Source organism: Eschrichtius robustus, chromosome 14, assembly GCF_028021215.1.
Source record: "Eschrichtius robustus isolate mEscRob2 chromosome 14, mEscRob2.pri, whole genome shotgun sequence".
NCBI classification, from domain to species: domain Eukaryota; kingdom Metazoa; phylum Chordata; class Mammalia; order Artiodactyla; family Eschrichtiidae; genus Eschrichtius; species Eschrichtius robustus.
Genome location: NC_090837.1, coordinates 254,930 through 278,835, shown reverse-complemented (window position 1 = coordinate 278,835; position 23,906 = coordinate 254,930). Strand labels below are relative to the sequence as shown.

Genomic DNA, 23,906 nt, shown 5'->3' with positions numbered 1-23,906 from the left:
CACCAAGGGGGTGGGCAGACCACCTAAGCCACCCCTCTGGCCCGACCCACTGATCTGCCCTTACCCTCACCCCATTTAGGGGACCAGCTTGCCCCACCTCAGAAAGCAAGCAAGGGCACCTTTTCTTGTTTTGCAGTGTGAGTCCCAGTAAAGCCTTGCCTGAATTCCTCGTCTGGCCACTTACCAATTTCTGTTGATTAAAGTGTCCAAGGACCGAAGTCAGTAACAGAATCACTGTGTTGTGTAACAGGAACTAACTTCCAGTTATAAGACAAATAGGTACTAGGGATGGAATGTGTGACGCGGTAAACAGAATCAGCACCGCTGTGTGTTGTGGATACTGCTCCAAGTCGTTAAGAGAGTAAAGCCTAAGAGGTCCCATCACAACGAGAGCAAACTTCTATTTTGTTAAATTTGTATCTATATGAGATGATGGATGTTCACTGAATTTATTGTGGTCATCATTCCATGGGGTAGGTAAGTCAAATCATTACGCTGTACACCTTAAATTTATACTGTGCTGTATGTCCATTATACCTCAATAAAACTGGAGAAAAAAAAGAAGAGGAGATTAGGACGCAGACACGCACAGAGGGAGGACCATGTGAAGACACAGGGAGAAGACGGCCACCTGCAAGCCAAGGAGAGAGACCTTCGAAGAAACCAGACCTGCCAACACCGTGAAAGCAGACTTCTAGTCTCCAGAATTGTGACAAAATACGTTTCTGGTGTTTACCCCACCCAGCCTGTGATATTTTGTTATGGCAGCTCTAGCAATTGAAGGCACTTGGGATGAGGAAATTGGCTTCCCATGTGGAAAGAAAATGAAATTATAGGGACTTCCCTGGTGGTCCAGTGGCTAAGACTCCGAGCTCCCAATGCAGCGGGCCCTGGTCCAATCCCCGGTCGGGGAACTAGATCCCAGATGCCGCAACTAAGAGTTTGTAGGCCACAAATAAAGATCCTGCATGCTGCAACGAAGATCCCACACGTGGCAGTGAAGATCCCATGAGCCACAACTAAGACCTGGTGCAGCCAAAAAAATAAATATATAAATAATTTTTTAAAAATGATATTATATCAATATCTACACTACATGCACACACACAACTTCAGACAGATTCCAACTTAAATGTGAAAGCAAAATGCTGAAACTATTAGAAGATAACACATGGAAATCTTTTGTGATACCAGGATGGAGAAAGATTTCTTAACAAGACACATAAGTAAACCACAAATTAAACCATAAAGGAAAAGCTAGATAAATTTTATGTCAAAAATAAAGCCTATGGGATCAACAATTTTATAAACAAAGTTCAAAGACAAGGAATAGGCAGAAAAAAATTAAAATATATATTGCATATTGAGGATTAGTAAACAATATACATTCACCTCCGTGAATAGATAACAGAACAGAAAAATGGCAAAGATAATTGACAATTTATGGAATAAAACTCCCAAATGGTGTAAAAATGTGTTTACTTCAGCAGTGATCATTGACACACACCCTTGTGTCATAGGGAAGAACAAATCTGACTCCATATTTGATCTGTTTCTTTTACTTTAAGGTTTGTATTCTATTGCTTTCGCCATAATACAAGTTAAGAGTGTAGCCTATAGCCTGAAATTTACAGGATAACCCATTCTCAAGGCTCTGAGAATTAAGAGTATAACATTGTTATACTTATTAAGAGTGTAACACTGTTCCATTCATATAGAGATAAAAAGTTGCAGAGCAGAGAATAACATTTGTCTTGTTGGGGGTTTAAAGGAACATTGTGACTGGACCGAGGTGGACAGCTGCAAGAACAAAGGATTCAGGCACCAAGAAGTTCACAACAACCAACCACACCCCTCCCCTTTTAGTATAAAAGAAGGCTGGATTCTAACTCAGGGAAGATGGTTCTTTGGGACACTAGTCCACCATCTTCTCCGTCTGCTGACCTTCCAAATAAAGTTGCTATTCATTGCCCCAGCAAATAACCTCTGGATTTACTGGCCTGTCGTGTGGTGACCGGCATGAGCTTGGACTCGGTAACACTTGTGTTCTGCATTTTAAGTATCAGTCCATTTTATTTGTGTGTTTTTGTTTTTGTTTTGGCTGTGCTGCATGGCTCTGGAATCTTAGTTCCCCGACCAGAATTGAACCTGTGCCCCTGCACTGGGAGCGTGGAGTCCTAACCGCTGAACTGCCCGGGAAGTCCCAGCGTTAGTCCAGTTTTAAAAATCTTAATCCTGGGTATTAGTACCTTGTTCCTAACTCCTCCTTATATTCCACACTTAAGCAGCATACTGGCTTCATAGTTGAAGTCTGTATCTTTCATAAGGCTAAATTAGGAAACAACTTTTTCTGATTTATTTTTTAAAGTCTAGAGTGTATTTTTTCAGTTAAAAATTTTTTTCATTTTATTGAGGGAATTCTATTTTTCCCTTATTTATTTATATTAACGTATATCCTGATCACCCTCATATTTCTAGAATAGAATCCACTTGGTTTCTATTTTACAAAAATATTTCTATTTCTACAAAATATTGCAGAATAGTCTACAAAAATTATCTGTTGATAATTTCTCAGTATTTTTTCATGGGCAGCAATAATCAAGTTTTGTCTGCGCTTCCTTTTCAAATCATACATTTGTCCATTTTGGTGCCTTTATGCTATTACATAAATAGAAACTTTCCCTTCTAATTCCTCTGGAACTATTTAAATACGAGTTCTCTGATCACTGGATGTTTGAAAGAATTCACTGGAAACTCAATGAACGATGCTTTTCGGCGGAGAATCTCTGACATTGTCTTCATTTCCATTCACGTTTGGGTTTTTTTGTTTCTTGCGTCGAATTTGACACATCTACCCCTTAAGAATCATTTGTGTCACAGAGAATTCCGTATTTCTTAACACAGAGCGGATTCTCATTCAGTCTCCTATGTATCTGTGATTATTCCTCTTTTTTCATCCTACCCTTCACTCTCTTTTTTTAAAAAATAGAGTGACTTATAATAACTCCCCCCACAGCCCTTGAATTATAAATTAACGTCCCTTTTTTTCTGCTTTACTATCTGCTTTTTTTTGTTTTCTTCAATTGAGTTCTTAAGCCAATTCGCTATCACATCTGTCTACACACCTACCTATCACTTATCAATCGACCTGATTTGGATTCCCGGTCTTTTAAAAAATCCTAATTCTTTACGTTTCCCCCGAACGCGCGTTCCCACAGCTCGCTCTGGCAGCCGCCGCCCGGGTCTCTAGGCGACCAGCGTTCCTACGACGCCGCACACTGCGTGCCGCGGAGCCTCCTGGGAAGTGTAGTTCGGCAGCTCCTTCCCGTCGCGCACGCGCAGCGCACGCAGCAGGTTTGGCCGTTCTCTTTGTCTTTCGCCGCCACGCGAGAGGCCAGTGGGCGCGTGTCCGCGTGCTCGTGCGCGCGCGCGGTTCCCCAGCCAAGCTCCGGGCCGTCGGGATCCCGCGGGTCCGCCCGGGTCGCGCAAAGGCCGGGGGCGGGGCGGTCACGTGGGTCCCGGTCCCGCGCGTCCGTGGTTCCGAGGCCTTTTTTGCAGGTTCCGGGGCTGGATTCCTGTGGGGCGGGCGGCGGGGGCTGAGGAGACCCGCGGGGGAGGGGCTGGGGGTCGTGCCAGGGCCGCCAGTGGGCGTCAGCGCTTGGGCCGGGGTCTGCGCGGCTGGGGTGCGGTGGGCATCGGTGGCCCCCGGGGGTCGGGGGGAGGCCCTTCGTCCGCCGCGGCCGGTGCTCGTCGCGCCGGGGCGTCTCCTGCCAGGCCGGCTTGGAAAGGCGGTGCCTCCCCACGCGCGTCCCTGCGCGTCCCCGGCCGCGAGCCCTGGGCAGGCGCGGTCGGAGCGCCGGGGCCCACGGCGGGTCGGGGAGCGTCCGGCGAGTGTCCGCGGCGTGACCCGATTGCTGGGCTTGTGTCGCCCCTCCACCCTGGCTCCACCCAGCTCGCCTCTGCCTTTATCAGGAGGGTTTTTCCGAGGGTCCTCCACTAACGAGAACCCCCAAACAACTTTGACAGTAGCTGGCGGGGTGGGCACCGCGTTGCCTCAAGGCCTTGTCTCTGACCTGGACCCACGTCTGCCCCTTGGAACAACAGCCCATTCACGATTTCTGGGTCTCAGGCTTTTCATCTGAAAATGAGGGAATGGAAAGAAGTGACCTTTTCTGCCCTAGCCCGGAGGCTTTTTGCTGTCATCAAAACGTACATTAGTTTATGTTATTTATTATTTACTGTTTACTTTGTTTCAACCACGTGGCGCTGGACTGAAACTGCTCTGCTTGCCTGTTTTCTTGGGTTAAGGACTTTAAAATATGTTCACTGTAGTTAATTTAGAGTATCTTGATAAACAGATTCAAATGAAAATCGTTCATGATCCCATCAACGGGAAACAGTCACTGTTAACATTTTGTGCATTTATTTTAGTCAAGAAACGTGTGTATGTTTTGAATACACCTTACGTGTTCCCTTTAAAAAAAAACAAAATTGGGAATATGCTGCAAATCCTGCTTAAAGCCCTTAGAGTATATCACAGATATGTTAAGTTGAAATATTTTGTCCCAAGTGGGGAGTTGAAACTTACTGGGGAAGTTTTTTTCAACTTGCCCCTGAGAACTTATCTTTCTCTTGTTGTTCTCCTTAGTCTGACCTGGTGCCATCATTTCTGGACAGGAGACTGTGTCATACGTGTACTGGGACTCTAAACAGGGACTCCCAAGGCCTTTGCCCACCCCTCCCAACACAGTTGTTGAGGGCCTGTGGTCACAGGCTCTGGGGTGGGCTGCATGGGACCAGTGGCCCAGATCTGCCACTTCCTGTGTATGTCATCTGTTTTCGGCATGTTATTGAACTTCTGTGCCTTATTGATTCTTCTGTGATGAGAACTGAATGCATCAAAAAAGATAGTATGGTGTGTAGAACATCTGGCACATAGTAGGTGTAAGTAAAAGTTATTTTTTTCATTATTCTTTCCCTTTCCCTTGCAATTCCACAGAATTTGATGCTGAGTGGGAGCTACAGGATGATGATGAAGGTGCCCCTTCCTCCTGCGGGTAAATGTGAGTGCGTGGCAGGGAGAGCTGCGGTGCTCGGCGGGAAACTGCTGAGGTAAAGTCACACCGTGAAGTTAAAAGGGGCCAAATTGTACAACGAAGAGCGGGCGTAGGCTTCCGTTTGCTGAAGGGACACATAAGAGTCAAGTGTAAGAGCACTCAGGGAGAACTTCTCCCTCCAGGGCCAACTTGCAAAAACATTTGTTTAAATTAAAGGAAAATAAGGTCCAATCTGTAGTGTGCTGAGCAACTAATATATCAGAAATATTTTAAAACTACCACACTGATGGCGTGTCACACTCTGTCCACCTCACATTCTCAACTCTGTGTGTTCTCCGCAAAATCTGCCTCTTTTTGACATAAGTGTCTCTATTCTTGATAAGTTTTTGCTGAAATCCAGCTAAACTTTGCCAAATAGTTTTTGACAAAACTACAAAGGAAATTTAAAAATCACACTGTGAATTTGGCTGTCTGCTTAAGGAAATGGTTTGAATGTAAACGTAGTTATATTTGTCAGAGTTTTTATACCGGAGTTTTTATTACATGAAATGAGATGACGTGAAAGCATAATGCAAAGGAAATGACGTATTCATTGTAGGTATATTTTCCTTGTCTGGGGTGTGTGTGTGTGTGTGTGTGTACATATGTGTACATGAATACACACAAGTGACATTATGATTTTGGTAGTGAATACCTTGAACGAGAGGTAGCAAGAAAGAGAAATAACATTCCATTTCTGATATTTAGTAATTGTGCAATTACGGGCACATTCTAAGTCTCAGTTTTCTTTCTATAAAATGGAGATTTTGTTAAATGCCTTTTGGGTTGTCTGTGAGGGTTAAATTGTAAAGTGCTTAGTATTTTGTCTTATACAGAGAAAGCACTCAGATGTTAGCTATTATTATTACAAGGAACTAGTCACTTTGCTTTTTGTTTGTTTGTTTGTTTCACACACACACACTGTATTTTATTTTTACAAGAGATAAATAGACTGACACCAAGCATTGTACATGGATGACCACAACAAAAGCAACAATGATTGCAATTACCAAACATGAAACACACTCATACTATGTCATAATATTGACATTCAGTCCAGTAATCCTCCACTGTAACAGCTCCTTTACTTTGCAGTGAAAATTGATTTGTATATTCTTTGCCTCTGAGTCCTTGTGGGATTTTTTTTTTTTTTAAATTCAGACAGAAAGTCACAAAAATTATAGTCATCCTCATCAGTTCACTCAGTCCCATGTAATTAATTTTTTTTTTATCTTGATCTTTTGTTAGCACTTTTATGAGTTCATCAGTTTTTCATTAGAGTTCTGAAAATCCTTATTCATTCAGTTCAGCAGTACAGTCAGTTACCAGAAACCTGTACTTGTCAGAGTCTTTTCCATGAATTTCTTGAAGATGAAACCCTTTTATAGGAACATATTTGCAAAATCATCAGAGTACACCCAGAACTGTCTGTAAATGACAAAAGACTTAAAAATGACCACGGTTAAAGATTTGATGAAAGTTCATAATAATGCAGTTGACAAGAAAATTAGTTATTTCTGGGATATACATTTTAAAGTAATAACTAGGATTATTACTTATAACATTATACCAGAACATATAAGATTTTTAGAAATTTCATGTAATGTCTGAAACATTTATATTAACATATTTCCATACATATTTCCATACAAATACAAATATAAGATTTTTAGAAATTTCATGTAATGTCTGAAACATTTATATTAACATATTTCCATACATATTTCCATACAAATACAAATATAAGATTTTTAGAAATTTCATGTAATGTCTGAAACATTTATATTAACATATTTCCATACAAAAAACCCAGTGAAAGTTTAGTATTAGTTGTTTTGTTTGTTTTTTTATACTGCAGGTTCTTATTAGGCATCAATTTTATACACATCAGTGTATACATGTCAATCCCAATCGCCCAATTCAGCACACCACCATCCCCACCTCACCGCAGTTTTCCCCCCTTGGTGTCCATATGTCCATTCTCTACATCTGTGTCTCAACTTCTGCCCTGCAAACTGGCTCATCTGTACCATTTTTCTAGGTTCCACATACATGCATTAATATACGATATTTGTTTTTCTCTTTCTGACTTACTTCACTCTGTATGACAGTCTCTAGATCCATCCACGTCTCAACAAATGACTCAATTTCGTTCCTTTTTATGGCTGAGTAATATTCCATTGTATATATGTACCACATCTTCTTTATCCATTCGTCTGCTGATGGGCATTTAGGTTGCTTCCATGACCTGGCTATTGTAAATAGTGCTGCAATGAACATTCGGGTGCATGTGTCTTTTTTTTTTTTTTTTTTTCACACACACACACACTGTATTTTATTTTTACAAGAGATAAATAGACTGACACCAAGCATTGTACATGGATGACCACAACAAAAGCAACAATGATTGCAATTACCAAACATGAAACACACTCATACTATGTCATAATATTGACATTCAGTCCAGTAATCCTCCACTGTAACAGCTCCTTTACTTTGCAGTGAAAATTGATTTGTATATTCTTTGCCTCTGAGTCCTTGTTGGATTTTTTTTTTTTTTAATTCAGACAGAAAGTCACAAAAATTATACTCATCCTCATCAGTTCACTCATTCCCATGTAATTAAATTTTTTTTTTTCATCTTGATCTTTTGTTAGCACTTTTATGAGTTCATCAGTTTTTCATTAGAGTTCTGAAAATGCTTATTCATTCAGTTCAGCAGTACAGTCAGTTACCAGAAACCTGTACTTGTCAGAGTATTTTGCATGAATTTCTTAAAGATGAAACCCTTTTATAGGAACATATTTGCAAAAGCATCAGAGTACACACAGAACTGTCTGTAAATGACAAAAGACTTAAAAGTGACCACAGTTAAAAATTTGATGAAAGTTCATAATAATGCAGTTGACAAGAAAATTAGTTATTTCTGAGATATACATTTTAAGGTAATAACTAGGATTATTACTTATAACATTATACCAGAACATATAAGATTTTTAGAAATTTCATGTAATGTCTGAAACATTTATATTAACATATTTCCATACAAATAACCCAATGAAAGTTTAGTATTAGTTGTTTTGTTTGTTTGTTTTTTTATACTGCAGGTTCTTATTAGGCATCAATTTTTTTTTTGTTTTTTATTTTTTTTCACACACACACACTGTATTTTATTTTTACAAGAGATAAATAGACTGACACCAAGCATTGTACATGGATGACCACAACAAAAGCAACAATGATTGCAATTACCAAACATGAAACACACTCATACTATGTCATAATATTGACATTCAGTCCAGTAATCCTCCACTGTAACAGCTCCTTTACTTTGCAGTGAAAATTGATTTGTATATTCTTTGCCTCTGAGTCCTTGTGGGATTTTTTTTTTTTTAAATTCAGACAGAAAGTCACAAAAATTATAGTCATCCTCATCAGTTCACTCAGTCCCATGTAATTAATTTTTTTTTTCATCTTGATCTTTTGTTAGCACTTTTATGAGTTCATCAGTTTTTCATTAGAGTTCTGAAAATCCTTATTCATTCAGTTCAGCAGTACAGTCAGTTACCAGAAACCTGTACTTGTCAGAGTCTTTTCCATGAATTTCTTGAAGATGGAACCCTTTTATAGGAACATATTTGCAAAATCATCAGAGTACACCCAGAACTGTCTGTAAATGACAAAAGACTTAAAAATGACCACGGTTAAAGATTTGATGAAAGTTCATAATAATGCAGTTGACAAGAAAATTAATTATTTCTGAGATATACATTTTAAAGTAATAACTAGGATTATTACTTATAACATTATACCAGAACATATAAGATTTTTAGAAATTTCATGTAATGTCTGAAACATTTATATTAACATATTTCCATACATATTTCCATACAAATACAAATATAAGATTTTTAGAAATTTCATGTAATGTCTGAAACATTTATATTAACATATTTCCATACATATTTCCATACAAATACAAATATAAGATTTTTAGAAATTTCATGTGTCTGAAACATTTATATTAACATATTTCCATACAAATAACCCAATGAAAGTTTAGTATTAGTTGTTTTGTTTGTTTGTTTATACTGCAGGTTCTTATTAGGCATCAATTTTATACACATCACTGTATACATGTCAATCCCAATCACCCAATTCAGCACAACACCATACCCACCCCACCGCAGTTTTCCCCCCTTGGTGTCCATATGTCCGTTCTCTACATCTGTGTCTCAACCTCTGCCCTGCAAACTGGCTCATCTGTACCATTTTTCTAGGTTCCACATACATGCGTTAATATACGATATTTGTTTTTCTCTTTCTGACTTACTTCACTCTGTATGACAGTCTCTAGATCCATCCACGTCTCAACAAATGACTCAATTTCGTTCCTTTTTATGGCTGAGTAATATTCCATTGTATATATGTACCACATCGTCTTTATCCATTCGTCTGTTGATGGGCATTTAGGTTGCTTCCATGACCTGGCTATTGTAAATAGTGCTGCAATGAACATTCGGGTGCATGTGTCTTTTTGAATTACGGTTTTCTCTGGGTATATGCCCAGTAGTGGGATTGCTGGGTCATATGGTAATTCTATTTTTAGTTTTTTAAGGAACCTCCATATTGTTCTCCATAGTGGCTGTATCAATTTACATTCCCACCAACAGTGCAAGAGGGTTCCCTTTTCTCCACACCCTCTCCAGCATTTGTTGTTTGTAGATTTTCTGATGATGCCCATTCTAACAGGAGTGAGGTGATACCTCATTGTAGTTTTGATTTGCATTTCTCTAATAATTAGTGATGTTGAGCATCTTTTCATGTGCTTCGTGGCCGTCTGTATGTCTTCTTTGGAGAAATGTCTATTTAGGTCTTCTGCCCATTTTTGGATTGGGGTGTTTGTTTCTTTGATATTGAGCTGAATGAGCTGTTTATATATTTTGGAGATTAATCCTTTGTCCGTTGATTCATTTGCAAATATTTTCTCCCATTCTGAGGGTTGTCTTTTCGTCTTGTTTATGGTTTCCTTTGCTGTGCAAAAGCTTTGAAGTTTCATTAGGTCCCACTTGTTTATTTTTGTTTTTATTTCCATTACTCTAGGAGGTGGATCAAAAAAGATCTTGCTGTGATTTATGTCAAAGAGTGTTCTTCCTATGTTTTCCTCTAAGAGTTTTATAGTGTCCAGTCTTATATTTAGGTCTCTAATCCATTTTGAGTTTATTTTTGTGTATGGTGTTAGGGAGTATTCTAATTTCATTCTTTTACATGTAGCTGTCCAGTTTTCCCAGCACCACTTATTGAAGAGACTGTCCTTTCTCCATTGTATATCTTTGCCTCCTTTGTCATAGATTAGTTGACCATAGGTGTGTGGGTTAATCTCTGGGCTTTCTATCTTGTTCCATTGATCTATGTTTCTGTTTTTGTGCCAGTACCATATTGTCTTGATTACTGTAGCTTTGTAGTATAGTCTGAAGTCAGGGAGTCTGATTCCTCCAGCTCCATTTTTTTGCCTCAAGACTGCTTTGGCTATTCGGGGTCTTTTGTGTCTCCATACAAATTTTAAGATGATTTGTTCTAGCTCCGTAAAAAAATGCCATTGGTAATTTGATAGGGATTGCATTGAATCTGTAGATTGCTTTGGGTAGTATACTCATTTTCACAATGTTGATTCTTCCAATCCAAGAACATGGTATATCTCTCCATCTGTTGGTATCATCTTTAATTTCTTTCATCAGTGTCTTATAGTTTTCTGCATACAGGTCTTTTGTCTCCCTAGGTAGGTTTATTCCTAAGTATTTTATTCTTTTTGTTGCAATGGTAAATGGGAGTGTTTCCATAATTTCTCTTTCAGATTTTTCATCATTAGTGTATAGGAATGCAAGAGATTTCTGTGCATTGATTTTGTATCCTGCAACTTTACCATATTCATTAATTAGCTCTAGCAGTTTTCTGGTGGCAGTTTTAGGATTCTCTATGTATAGTATCATGTCATCCGCAAACAGTGACAGTTTTACTTCTTCTTTTCCAATTTGTATTCCTTTTATTTCTTTTTCTTCTCTGATTGCCGTGGCTAGGACTTCCAGAACTATGTTGAATAATAGTGATGAGAGTGGACATCCTTGTCTCGTTCCTGATCTTAGAGGAAATGCTTTCAGTTTTTCACCATTGAGAATGATGTTTGCTGTGGGTTTGTCATATATGGCCTTTATTATGTTGAGGTAGGTTCCCTCTATGCCCACTTTCTGGAGAGTTTTTATCAGAAATGGGTGTTGAATTTTGTCAAAAGCTTTTTCTGCATCTATTGAGATGATCATATGGTTTTTATTCTTCAAGTTGTTAATATGGTGTATCACATTGATTGATTTGCGTATATTGAAGAATCCTTGCATCCCTGGGATAAATCCCACTTGATCGTGGTGTATGATCCTTTTAATGTGTTGTTGGGTTCTGTTTGCTAGTATTTTGTTGAGGATTTTTGCATCTATATTCATCAGTGATATTGGTCTGTAATTTTCTTTTTTTGTAGTGTCTTTGTCTGGTTTTGGTATCAGGGTGATGGTGGCCTCATAGAATGAGTTTGGGAGTGTTCCTTCCTCTGCAATTTTTTGGAAGAGTTTGAGAAGGATGGGTGTTAGCTCTTCTCTAAATGTTTGATAGAATTCACCTGTGAAGCCATCTGGTCCTGGACTTTTGTTTGTTGGAAGATTTTTAATCACAGTTTCAATTTCATTACTTGTGATTGGTCTGTTCATATTTTCTATTTCTTCCTGATTCAGTCTTGGAAGGTTATACCTTTCTAAGAATTTGTCCATTTCTTCCAGGTTGTCCATTTTATTGGCATAAAGTTGCTTGTAGTAGTCTCTTAGGATGCTTTGTATTTCTGCAGTGTCTGTTGTAACTTCTCCTTTTTCATTTCTGATTTTATTGATTTGAGTCCTCTCCCTCTTTTTCTTGATGAGTCTGGCTAATGGCTTATCAATTTTGTTTATCTTCTCAAAGAACCAACTTTTAGTTTTATTGATCTTTGCTATTGTTTTCTTTGTTTCTATTTCATTTATTTCTGCTCTGATCTTTATGATTTCTTTCCTTCTGCTAACTTTGGGTTTTGTTTGTTCTTCTTTCTCTAGTTTCTTTAGGTGTAAGGTTAGATTGTTTACTTGAGATTTTTCTTGTTTCTTGAGGTAGGCTTGTATAGCTATAAACTTCCCTCTTAGAACCGCTTTTGCTGCATCCCATAGGTTTTGGGTCGTCGTGTTTTCATTGTCATTTGTCTCTAAGTATTTTTTGATTTCCTCTTTGATTTCTTCAGTGATCTCTTGGCTATTTAGTAACGTATTGTTTAGCCTCCATGTGTTTGTCTTTTTTACGTTTTTTTCCCTGTAATTCATTTCTAATTTCATAGCGTTGTGGTCAGAAAAGATGCTTGATATGATTTCAATTTTCTTAAATTTACTGAGGCTTGATTTGTGACCCAAGATGTGATCTATCCTGGAGAATGTTCCGTGCGCACTTGAGAAGAACGTGTAATCTGCTGTTTTTGGATGGAATGTCCTATATATATCAATTAAATCTATCTGGTCTATTGTGTCATTTAAAGCTTCTGTTTCCTTATTTATTTTCATTTTGGATGATCTGTCCATTGGTGTAAGTGAAGTGTTAAAGTCCCCCACTATTATTGTGTTACTGTCGATTTCCTCTTTTATAGCTGTTAGCAGTTGCCTTATGTATTGAGGTGCTCCTATGTTGGGTGCATATATATTTATAATTGTTATATCTTCTTCTTGGATTGATCCCTGGATCATTATGTAGTGTCCTTCCTCGTCTCTTGTAACATTCTTTATTTTAAAGTCTATTTTATCTGATATGTGTATAGCTACTCCAGCTTTCTTTTGATTTCCATTTGCATGGAATATCTTTTTCCATCCCCTCACTTTCAGTCTGTATGTGTCCCTAGGTCTAAAGTGGGTCTCTTGTAGACAGCATATATATGGGTCTTGTTTTTGTATCCATTCAGCCAGTCTACGTCTTTTGGTTGGGGCATTTAATCCATTCACGTTTAAGGTAATTATCGATATGTATGTTCCTATGACCATTTTCTTAATTGTTTTGGGTTTGTTTTTGTAGGTCCTTTTCTTCTCTTGTGTTTCCCACTTAGAGAAGTTCCTTTAGCATTTGTTGTAGAGCTGGTTTGGTGGTGCTGAATTCTCTTAGCTTTTGCTTGTCTGTAAAGCTTTTGATTTCTCCATCAAATCTAAATGAGATCCTTGCCGGGTAGAGTAATCTTGGTTGTAGGTTCTTCCCTTTCATCACTTTAAGTATATCATGCCACTCCCTTCTGGCTTGCAGAGTTTCTGCTGAGAAATCAGCTGTTAACCTTATGGGAGTTCCCTTGTATGTTATTTGTCATTTTTCCCTTGCTGCTTTCAATAGTTTTTCTTTGTCTTTAATTTTTGCCACTTTGATTACTATGTGTCTCGGCGTGTTTCTCCTTGGGTTTATTCTGTATGGGACTCTCTGCGCTTCCTGGACTTGGGTGGCTATTTCCTTTCCCATGTTAGGGAAGTTTTCGACTATAATCTCTTCAAATATTTTCTCTGGTCCTTTCTCTCTCTCTTCTCCTTCTGGGACCCCTATAATGCGAATGTTGTTGCGTTTCATGTTGTCCCAGAGGTCTCTTAGGCTGTCTTCATTTCTTTTCATTCTTTTTTCTTTAGTCTGTTCTGCAGCAGTGAATTCCACCATTCTGTCTTCCAGGTCACTTATCCGTTCTTCTGCCTCAGTTATTCTGCTATTGACTTCTTCTAGTGTAGTTTTCATTTCAGTTATTGTATTGGTCATCTCTGTTTGTTTGTTCTTTAATTCTTCTAGGTCTTTGTTAATCATTTCTTGCATCTTCTCAATCTTTGCCTCCATTCTTATTCTGAGGTCCTGGATCATCTTCACTATCATTATTCTGAATTCTTTTTCTGGAAGGTTGCCTATCTCCACTTCATTTAGTTGTTTTTCTGGGGTTTTTTCTTGTTCCTTCATCTGGTACATAGCTCTCTGCCTTTTCATCTTCTCTATCTTTCTGTAACTGTGGTTTTTGGTCCACAGGCTGCAGGATTGTAGTTTTTCTTGCTTCTGTTGTCTGCCCTCTGGTGGTTGAGGCTATCTAAGAGGCTTGATGGGAGGCTCTGGTGGTGGGCAGAGCTGACTGTTGCTGTGGCGGTCAGAGCTCAGTAAAACCTTAATCCACTTGACTGTTGATGGGTGGGGCTGGGTTCCCTCCCTGTTGCTGTGGCGGTCAGAGCTCAGTAAAACCTTAATCCACTTGACTGTTGATGGGTGGGGCTGGGTTCCCTCCCTGTTGGTTGTTTTGCCTGAGGCAACCCAACACTGGAGCCTACCCGTGCTCTTTGGTGGGGTTAATGGCAGACTCTGGGAGGGCTCACGCCAAGGAGAACTTCCCAGAACCTCTGCTGCCAGTGTCCTTATCCCCACGGTGAAACAGAGCCACCACTCGCCTCTGCAGGAGACCCCCCAACACCAGCAGGTAGGTCTGGTTCAGTCTCCCCCAGGGTCACTGCTCCTTCCCCTGGGTCCCGATGCACACATTACTTTGTGTGTGCCCTGCAAGAGTGGGGTCTCTGTTTCCCCCAGTCCTGTCAAAGTCCTGCAATCAATTCCCACTAGGCTTCAAAGTCTGATTCTCTAGGAATTCCTCCTCCCGTAGCCGGACCCCCTGGTTGGGAAGCCTGACGTGGGGCTCAGAACCTTCACTCCAGTGGGTGGACTTCTGTGGTATAAGTGTTCGCCAGTCTGTGAGCCACCCACCCAGCAGTTATGGGATTTGATTTTACTCTGATTGCGCCCCTCCTACCGTCTCACTGTGGCTTCTCCTCTGTCCTTGGACGTGGGGTATCCTCCTTGGTGAAGTCCAGGGTCTTCCTGTCAATGATTGTCCAGCAGCCAGTTGTGATTCTGGTGCTCTCGCAAGAGGGAGTGAGAGCACGTCCTTCTACTCCGCCATCTTGGTTAATCTCCCCAGTCACTTTGCTTTTAATATCTTATTTATTCCTCAGAATCCCAGTGGCATAATGATTAAAGAATAATTCTCCAGAAATATATAACCTCTGTGCATCAAACAACATAGCTTTAAGCATACAGTCAACAGAATTGCAAGGAAAAACTGACCAATCTGTAATCATATTGGGAGAGTTTAACACACTTCCTTCAGAAAATGATAGGATTGGCAGCCATAAATTAGGAAGGTTATAGAAAATTTTAATAGGAAACTAAGGCTCAGAAAGATGAGCCTTAGTTTCCTATTTGTTTTTCCCCGAAGTCACAAAGCCAGCAAAGGGAAAAGGTTGATTGAAACTCAGATCTGTTATAGTACAAATCACATAAGCTTTCCAAAATTCCATCTGCCTAACACAGAGCTGTCTTGTCCTTCACAGCACCTGTTCCTCAGTGTCCTCAGTGGACACTTACTGGATCTCAGAATTACTTACTGCTGGTACTTCTTTATTTGTGTGCAGAGACTTTTGCTGTTCTTTTACGTTACATTCTGTTTCTTTCCCTGGTAGTCCTGTTTCAGTTATATAGGAAACACACTCTGGCCTTAGATGATCATGAATTCCTAGTTCCTATCAAGAGAGGAAAGGATTTTCGGTGCAGCGTGAATATACCAGTTGAAGTTCGTTTGTCCCCAAGTCCACAGATCCTGGTTCCACACAAATAAGCCTGCTCGTGTGAGATAAGAAAGGCGTTCCCAGAAGCAGAAATTCATTCCTAGTGTGAAAGACCTCACACCAGAGCTTCGGGGCAGAAGCAGAGGCTGCAGGACAGAACAAATCTCAGACTTGCTACTCATCTTGCAGCAAAAATGACCATGTTACAGGTGAGTTCATGTTTATTCCTCATTATTTTTCCAGGGAATTAGAAGAGGTGTGTAAGACCGCTAGCGAAAAAGGAAAGAATAAATGGTTAAGGAATGAGGGGAAAATACCCTCAGAATGGAAGATCCAAGTTGGGACAAAATTGAAGCAGCGGTACGTTAACTATAGGGCCTTGAGAAATTCTTAAAGTTTCAATTTTTATAAGCCTTACTGTCCTACATAATTACTGAATTTGAGCTGTAAACTTGGTTCTCAAATTTTTTGACAGGTGTGATGAGTATGTTTATATGAATTGCATTATCCAAAGGAAAAAGCAAACTGATTCTTCATAGAAAGTAAATGTTTCTTGGTCATTCCTTGGTGAAGCCTTTGAATAAATGATATAGTGGGTAATGGCCTTAGGAGAAAGATTGTAATAAATACATGGTATTATAGCCATTTTTCATAGTTTTCCACAGAGTGTGACCCACGGGGAAAATGCCAAAGCAGAATTTAGTCCCCGTAATTATTTAAATTATTTATTTATCTCTTTAGTTGTGAAGCAGAATTCACATGGAGAAAAGTTCATAAAATGTAAAAGTACAGCTTAACGTATTATCAAATGAAATACCCATGAAGCCACCATTTCATTTCAAGAAATAGAGCATTCCCACCCCAAATGAGGCCCTTCCTGTGCCCCCTCCCAATCACAACTTCTCTCTCCTGACAGACGGAGCCAGGACTCCATCTTTTGTAACCATTTCCTTGCTTTTCTGTATAATTTTACTCCTAGGTGTTTATCCTTAAACACTGCCATTTGGTTTTGTCTGCTGTTGTGTATACTCGTTTGTGTTTTGCTTCTGTCACTTAGCAATTGCAGCCTTCTCTCCAATTAAGGTAGCTTCTCAATATCACCAAATCCAGCCATTATCAAATTTCCAGTTGTCTCATAAATTGTCTTCTGTTTGAATCAGAATCTGAGTAAAGTTCATACAGTACAGTTGATTGATCTGTCTCTGAATCTTGGCTCTGCCTATTTTTTTCTGTCCAAACTATCTGTTGAGGAAGCCAGGCCATTTATCTGTAGTTTCCCACGGTCTGAAGGCTTTGACTAAGTGGCGTGGTAGGTAATGTCCTCGTTTGACTGATTGCACCCCCCAGTGTTGTTGGTGTGTTCTGCCATCTGTGTTTCCTGTGAATTGGTAGATTCAGAGTTGTCCAGTTCCGAAGCCACCGGCCACACGTGACTGTTTGAACTTAAGTTAATTCAATTAAATCCCTTTGTCGCTGTTGCCACGTTTCAAGTGCTCAGTAGCCACAGATTGGACAGCCACGAATTGGGTGGCACAGGTAAAGAACATTTCCATCGCCACAGGAAGTTCCACTTTGAGCCTTGATCAGATTTAAGTGTGACTTTTTGGCAAGAGTGCTTCCGAGGTCGTGGTGGTACTTCTTTCAGGAGGTGCATAAAGCCCACTTGTCTCTCTTTGTCTTGCTGACGGCTTTATTCTCCTTATTTTTTTTGGTTGTGTTGGGTCTTAGTTGCGGCACACGGGCTCTTCGTTGAGGCATGTGGGATCTTTTTGTTAGGGCGCTCGGTCTGATCGGGTTTCTGTCTGGTTGTGCCGGGCAGGCTCCAGGGTGCGTGGGCTCTGTAGTTTGCAGCATGAGGGCTCTCTCACTGAGGTGCGTGAGCTCAGTAGTTGTGGCGCGCGGGCTTAGTTGCTCCATGGCACGTGGGATCTTAGTTCCCTGACCAGGGATCGAACCCGTGTCCACTGCATTGGAAGGCAGTTCTTTACCACTGGACCACCAGGGAAGTCCCTTGCTGATGGCTTTAAATGATCGTTGCCCAGATGGATTATTTCATTAGGGGCTGCAAAATGGTAACACCCTCCTTGTAACATTTCTTTATTAACTAGAATGCAGCTTTCTAGCATGACAAGATATATCAAGGGTCAGTTTGTACATTTTCTGCCCCAGAACTGCAATTAGTATCTTAAAATTTAGTCATTAGTTTTAAAAGTGTTTGTTGCCAAAACATGGAAATATACTAGATTTTGGCATATTGACTTGGTATTCAGGAACTTTGTAAGCCCATTTACTAATTCTAATAATTTTTCTTTAGATTTGGTTAGATTTTCCATGTTTATAAAAATATCAGCAATACTTTTTTTTTAGTACAAAAATTCCACTGACTTCCTAGTTTGATGAGACTTTCTATAACAAATAATTGTTGATTATTTTTCAATTTTTGGTGTGTTCATTTTGTTCTTTGTTTCATCTGTTTGTTCTTTTTCATACTTTTATATTCTTATGAAATCTAGTCCTTCTTTTTGAAAAATGTAAACGTGCTTTTTAAAAACTCTGTTAGATTTTTCTGTTATCTGTAGTTCTTGTTATATACATTCTTCCATTTACAGATATGCTTTATCTGCATCTATCGAGGTGATACTATGTTTTTCTTAATCTGTTAAGGTAGTAAATATCAGTGATTTTTTAAAAAAATGTTAAATCAACCTTGAATTTTTGGGATGAACTCCAGCTTGGTCTTGATATATTTTCTTCTTTATGTTTTGCTCAATATAGTAGTTTGGTAACATTGTTTAGGATTTTCACATCAGTGTTCATGTGTAAGTAGGCCTTTGCTTTTCCCTTCTTGCAATACCCTTATTGGATTTTGTTATCAAGGTCATGTTAGTATCAAAAAGTTTATCAAAAGTTGCTTCCATATTCTATAAGAGTCTAGTGAAATTGGAATTATTTCTGCATTAAATGTTTACCGAATTAACTGGTAAAGCCATTTTTTTGTGAGAAGATTTAAACTCAGGGAACCAACGTTTTCCACATGACCAGTGCATGATTTATAAAATCATTAGTGGGTAAATGATCCATTTAAGGAGGAAGATAAAACAATAGATTTTAATGCGACAGTGTGAGAAGTTCATTGATATAGTTGAAGATTCTACATTGTAGCTCATCTTTGTGAGACCAGTTGATTAGTTTTGCTGTTTATGAAAGAAGAATATCCACAATTAACTAATTCTAATTGTTGTAAGGCCTTATGGATTTTCTTTATGCAATCATGCCATCTATGACAGTTTTAGATCTTCCTTTCAATATTTATACTTTTTCCTTGCATTATATTGTACTGACCTCCTGGCCAGTACTGTACCTGCAGTACCTTGTAGACTAGAGGTGGCATTGGGAACACCCTTGCCTCACCCTAAGCCTGCACTGTCCACTACATAGCACATCACAGCTGCTCACCTCTGACACCAGTCACCTGGAGTTAGCGCAGACTCTGCAGGGTGAGGGCACCATCCCCAACAAGAGTGCTTTCACTTCAGTTGCCAGCTGTAAGTTTCGGGGTCCCCGGGTCACCTGCACTTCTGACCAATAGGCTGCAAATTTGGGGGGTTCCTATGATCCCCTCAGGTTCACTGGAATAGTTCACAGAACTTAGGAAAGTGCTATACTTAAAACTGCAGTTTTATTATAAAGGACACAAATTTGGACCAGCCAAATGAAGAGACACACAGGGTTAGGTCTGGCAGGGTCCCAAACATGGAGCTTCTGCGACCTCTCCCCATGGAATCAGGGCACATCGCCCTCTTGGCCCATGTCTGTTTACCACCCAAGAAGCTAACATGAGGCAGCAGTATCCGGAGTTTTTACTGGGTATTCATTGTGTAGGTATGATTGATAAAATCACAGCCATGTGACTGAACTCAGCCTCCAGCCTGGAGGTTGGGCTGATAGCGTCTGCCTCAAAGCCCCAACCCTCCAATCAAATGGTTGGAACTTCCAGCATGGGCAGTGCCCACCTGGAGATTCCAGGAGCCCAGCATGAGTTACCTGTTCCATAAACTCAGGAGGGGCCCACCACGAATTACAAAGGAAGCTCTGTCGCAGGAACCTGGGACAAAGACCAGACAGTCTTTATTATACAACAGGTAGCCATTAGCTACACATGCTCTTTAAATTTAAATTAATTAAAATTAAATAAAATAGAAAAGTCAATGCCTAGTCACCTTTGAAGTATTCAGTAGACACTGGTGCCTAGTGGCTACTGTATTGGATGGTGCAGCTATAGAGCATTTTAGTCGTCACAAGAAATTCTGCTGGACAGTGCTGTTCTAGTCCTCAGAGAGCAAGTACTCAGTGTTTTACCATAAAGTATGATGCTATTGTACATATTTTGTAGATTATGATTATCAGATTAAATTTCCTTCTATTCCTAGTTTGTTGATAGTATTTTACAATGAACAGATTTTCACCGTATGTCTTTTCTGCATTTTGAGGTGATAATGGCTTTTCTCCTTTATTCTGTTAATATGACAGGGATTTCTGAATCGGTATCTTGCACAGCTGAAGCAACCCTCATTTGGTCATGTTATACTTTTTATGCATGGCTATATTCAGTTTGTTAATATTTTGTTAGGAATTTTGATTCTATGAGTTATTTGCTTGTAATGTTCTTTTCTTGTTGTGTTCCTGTCTGATTTGGGATTAGAGGTCTGCTGGCCTTATAAAATGAGTTGAGAAGTTTGCACTCTTTCTCTGTTCTCTAAAAGAATTTATGTGAGATCATTTTATTTATTCCTTAAATTTTGGAAAGAATTCACCTTTGAAGCCATCTAGACCTTGAGTTTTCTTTGAAGGAAGGTTTTAAAATGTGAGGGTCAATTCCTTTAACAGTTATAGACTAATTCAGACCTTTTTTCTTGTGTCACTTTTGAGTAGATTATTTTTCAAGAAATATATCTGTTTCATCTAAGTTGTCAAATATGTTGGCATAAATTTATTAATATTATATTATCTTTTTAACGGCTTTATTGGACTATGATGTCAGTAGGATCCACCTATCTTAAGTGTACAATTCAGTGATTTTTTTTTTTTTTTAGTAACTTTATGTTGTATAACCATCATCACAATCCAGTTTTAGAAGGGTTCCATCACCCCAAGAGAATCTTTGTGACATTTGCAGTCAGTTCCTCTTCCCATCCCCAGCCTGAGGCAGCCACTAATTTGCTTACTCTCTATATAGGTTTTCCTTTTGGGCATATCATATAATGGATTTATATAAATGTGTAATCGTTTTGTGTCTAGCCTCTTTCAATAAGTATAGTATTTTTGAGGTCCATCTATGCTTTAGCATATGTCAGGAATTCATTCTTATTATTGTTGAATAGTATTCCATTGTAAGGATATACCACTTTTTATTTATCCATTCACCACTTGATGGACATTTGGAATATTTACACGTTTTGTTGGTTATAAGTAATACTAACATGAATGATCACGTACAAGTTTGTTTTTGTTTTTGTTTTTTTAATATATACATATATTTTAAATTAATTTATTTATTTTTGGCTGTGTTGGGTCTTCGTTTCTGTGCGAGGGCTTTCTCTAGTTGTGGCAAGCGGGGGCCACTCTTCATCGCGGTGCGCGGGCCTCTCACTATCGCGGCCTCTCCTGTTGCGGAGCACAGGCTCCAGACGCGCAGGCTCAGTAGTTGTGGCTCACGGGCCCAGCCGCTCCGCGGCATGTGGGATCTTCCTAGACCAGGGCTCGAACCCGTGTCCCCTGCATTAGCAGGCAGATTCTCAACCACTGCGCCACCAGGGAAGCCCCTTGTTTTCTTTTTTAATTGAAGCATAGTTGATTTACAATGTCTTTCAGGTTACAGCAAAGTAATTCAGGTATACGTATTTGTGTATATATATTCTTTTTCAGATTCTTTTTCATTATAGGTTATTACAGGATATTGAATATAGTTCCCTGTGCTATACAGTAGGTCCTTGTTAGTTACCGATTTTATATATAGTAGTGTGTATCTGTTAATCCCAAACTCTGAACTTATTCCTCCCCTCCTTTCCCCTTTGGTAACCATAAGTTTGTTTTCTATGTTGGTGAGTCTATTTCTGTTTTGTAAATAAGTTCATTTGTATTACTTTTTTTAGATTCCACATATAAGTGATATCATATATTTGTTCTTCTCTGTCTGACTGACTTCACTCAGCTAAACCTTGTCAGTCACATTGTTTGCAAATATTTTTTCCCATTCTGTAGGTTGTCTTTTTAAAAAATAATTAATTAATTAATTAATTAATTTTTGGCTGCATTGGGTCTTTGTTGCTGCGCGCAGGCTTTCTCTAGTTGCAGCGAGCGGGGGCTACTCTTCATTGCAGTGCATGGGCTTCTCATTGTGGTGGCTTCTCTTGTTGCGGAGCACGAGCTCTAGGTGCACGGGCTTCAGTAGTTGTGGCACGCAGGCTCAGTAGTTGTGGTTCGCGGGCTCTAGAGAGCAGGCTCAGTAGTTGTAGCACACGGGCTTAGTTACTCCTTGGCATGTGGAATCTTCCCAGACCAGGGCTCGAACCCGTGTCCCCTGCATTGGCAGGAGGATTCTTAACCACTGCGCCACCAGGGAAGTCCCAGTGGGTTGTTTTTAATTTTGTTTCTGGTTTCCTTTGCTGTGCAAAAGCTTTTACGTTTAATTAGGCCCAATTTGTTTATTTTTGCTTTTATTTCCATTACTTTAGGAGACAGATCCGAAAAAATATTGCTGCAATTTATGTCAAAGAGTGTTCTGCCTGTGTTTTCCTCTAGCAGTGTTATAGTATCTGGTGTCACATTTAGGTCTTTAATACATTTTGAGTTTATTTTTGTATATGGTTAGAGAACCTAATTTCATTCCTTTACATGTAACTGTCCAGTTTTCTTAGCACCACTTATTGAAGAGACTGTCTTTTCTCCATTGTATATTCTTGCCTCCTTTGTTGTAGATTAATTGACCGTAAGTGTGTGGGTATATTTCTGGGCTTTTTATCTTGTTCCTTTGATCTATATGTCTGTTTTTGTGCCAGTACCATACTTTTTTGATTACTGTGGCTTTGTAGTATAGTCTGAAGTCAGGGAGCTTGATTTGTCCAGCTCCGTTAAAGATTCTTTACTGGCTATTTGGGGTCTTTTGTGTTTCCATACAAATTTTAATACTGTTTGTTCTAGTTCTGTGAAAAATGCCACTGTTAATTTGATACGGGTTGCATTGAATCTGTAGATTGTCTTGGGTAGTATGGTGATTTTAACAATATTGACTTCTCCAGTGCAAGAACACAGTGTATATTTCCATCTGTTAATGTCACCTTCAATTTCTTTCATCAGCATCTTATAGTTTTCAGATTACAGGTCTTTGGCCTCCTTAAGTAGGTTTATTTCTAGGTATTTTATTCTTTGTGATGCGATGGTAAATGGGATTGTTTCCTTAATTTCTCTTTCTGATGTTTTGTTGTTAGCATATAGAAATGCAAGAGGTTTCTGTGTACTAATTTTGTATCCTGCAACTTTACTGCATTCATTGATGAATTCTAGTAGTTTTCTGGTGGCATCTTTAGGACTTTCTATGTATAGTATCACGTCTTCTACAAACAGTGACAGTTTTACTTCTTTTCCAGTTTGGATTCCCTTTATTTCTTTTTCTTCTCTGATTGCCGTGGCTAAGACTTCCAAAACTATGTTGAATAAAAGTGGTGAGAGTGGGCATCCTTGTCTTATTCCTGATCTTAGAGGGGATACTTTGATCTTTTCATCATGGAGTGTGATGTCAGCTGTGATTTTGTCATATATGGCCTTTATTATGTTGAGGTATGTTCCCCCTATGCCCACTTTCTGGAGAGTTTTTATCAAAGTGAATGTTGAATATTATCACAAGTGTTTTCTGCATCTGTTGAGATGATCATGTTGTTTTTATTCTTCCATTTGTTAACGTGGTGTATCACATTGATTTGCGGATATTGAAAAATTCTTGTATCCCTGGGATAAATCCCCCTTGATCATGTTGTATGATCCTTTTACTGTTTCGTTGGATTTGGTTTGCTAGTATTTTGTTGAGGATTTTTGTGTCTATGTTCATCAGTGATATCGGCCTGTAATTCTCTTT

The 23,906-nt window shown here is 39.3% G+C and overlaps 1 protein-coding gene across 9 annotated transcripts in view; it reads left to right on the top strand.

Moving 5' to 3' along the window:
- LOC137776438 (zinc finger protein 84) overlaps positions 1–23,906 on the top strand; it is a 100,920-nt gene that overhangs the window by 36,784 nt on the left and 40,230 nt on the right. The window contains exons 1-3 of one of the 9 annotated variants that reach the window (XM_068562922.1): positions 3,368–3,470; positions 5,000–5,112; positions 15,798–15,984. The exons of 1 other annotated variant lie outside the window; for it this stretch is intronic. In XM_068562922.1, coding sequence (XP_068419023.1) covers positions 15,970–15,984 — 15 coding nt within the window. In that variant the 5' untranslated portion in view covers positions 3,368–3,470; positions 5,000–5,112; positions 15,798–15,969. Of the gene's footprint in view, positions 1–3,367; positions 3,559–3,667; positions 4,210–4,999; positions 5,113–14,535; positions 14,635–15,670; positions 15,985–23,906 lie in introns of those variants that run through there. 7 more of the 9 variants (XM_068562924.1, XM_068562919.1, XM_068562921.1 and 4 more) reach the window with 7 other exon arrangements.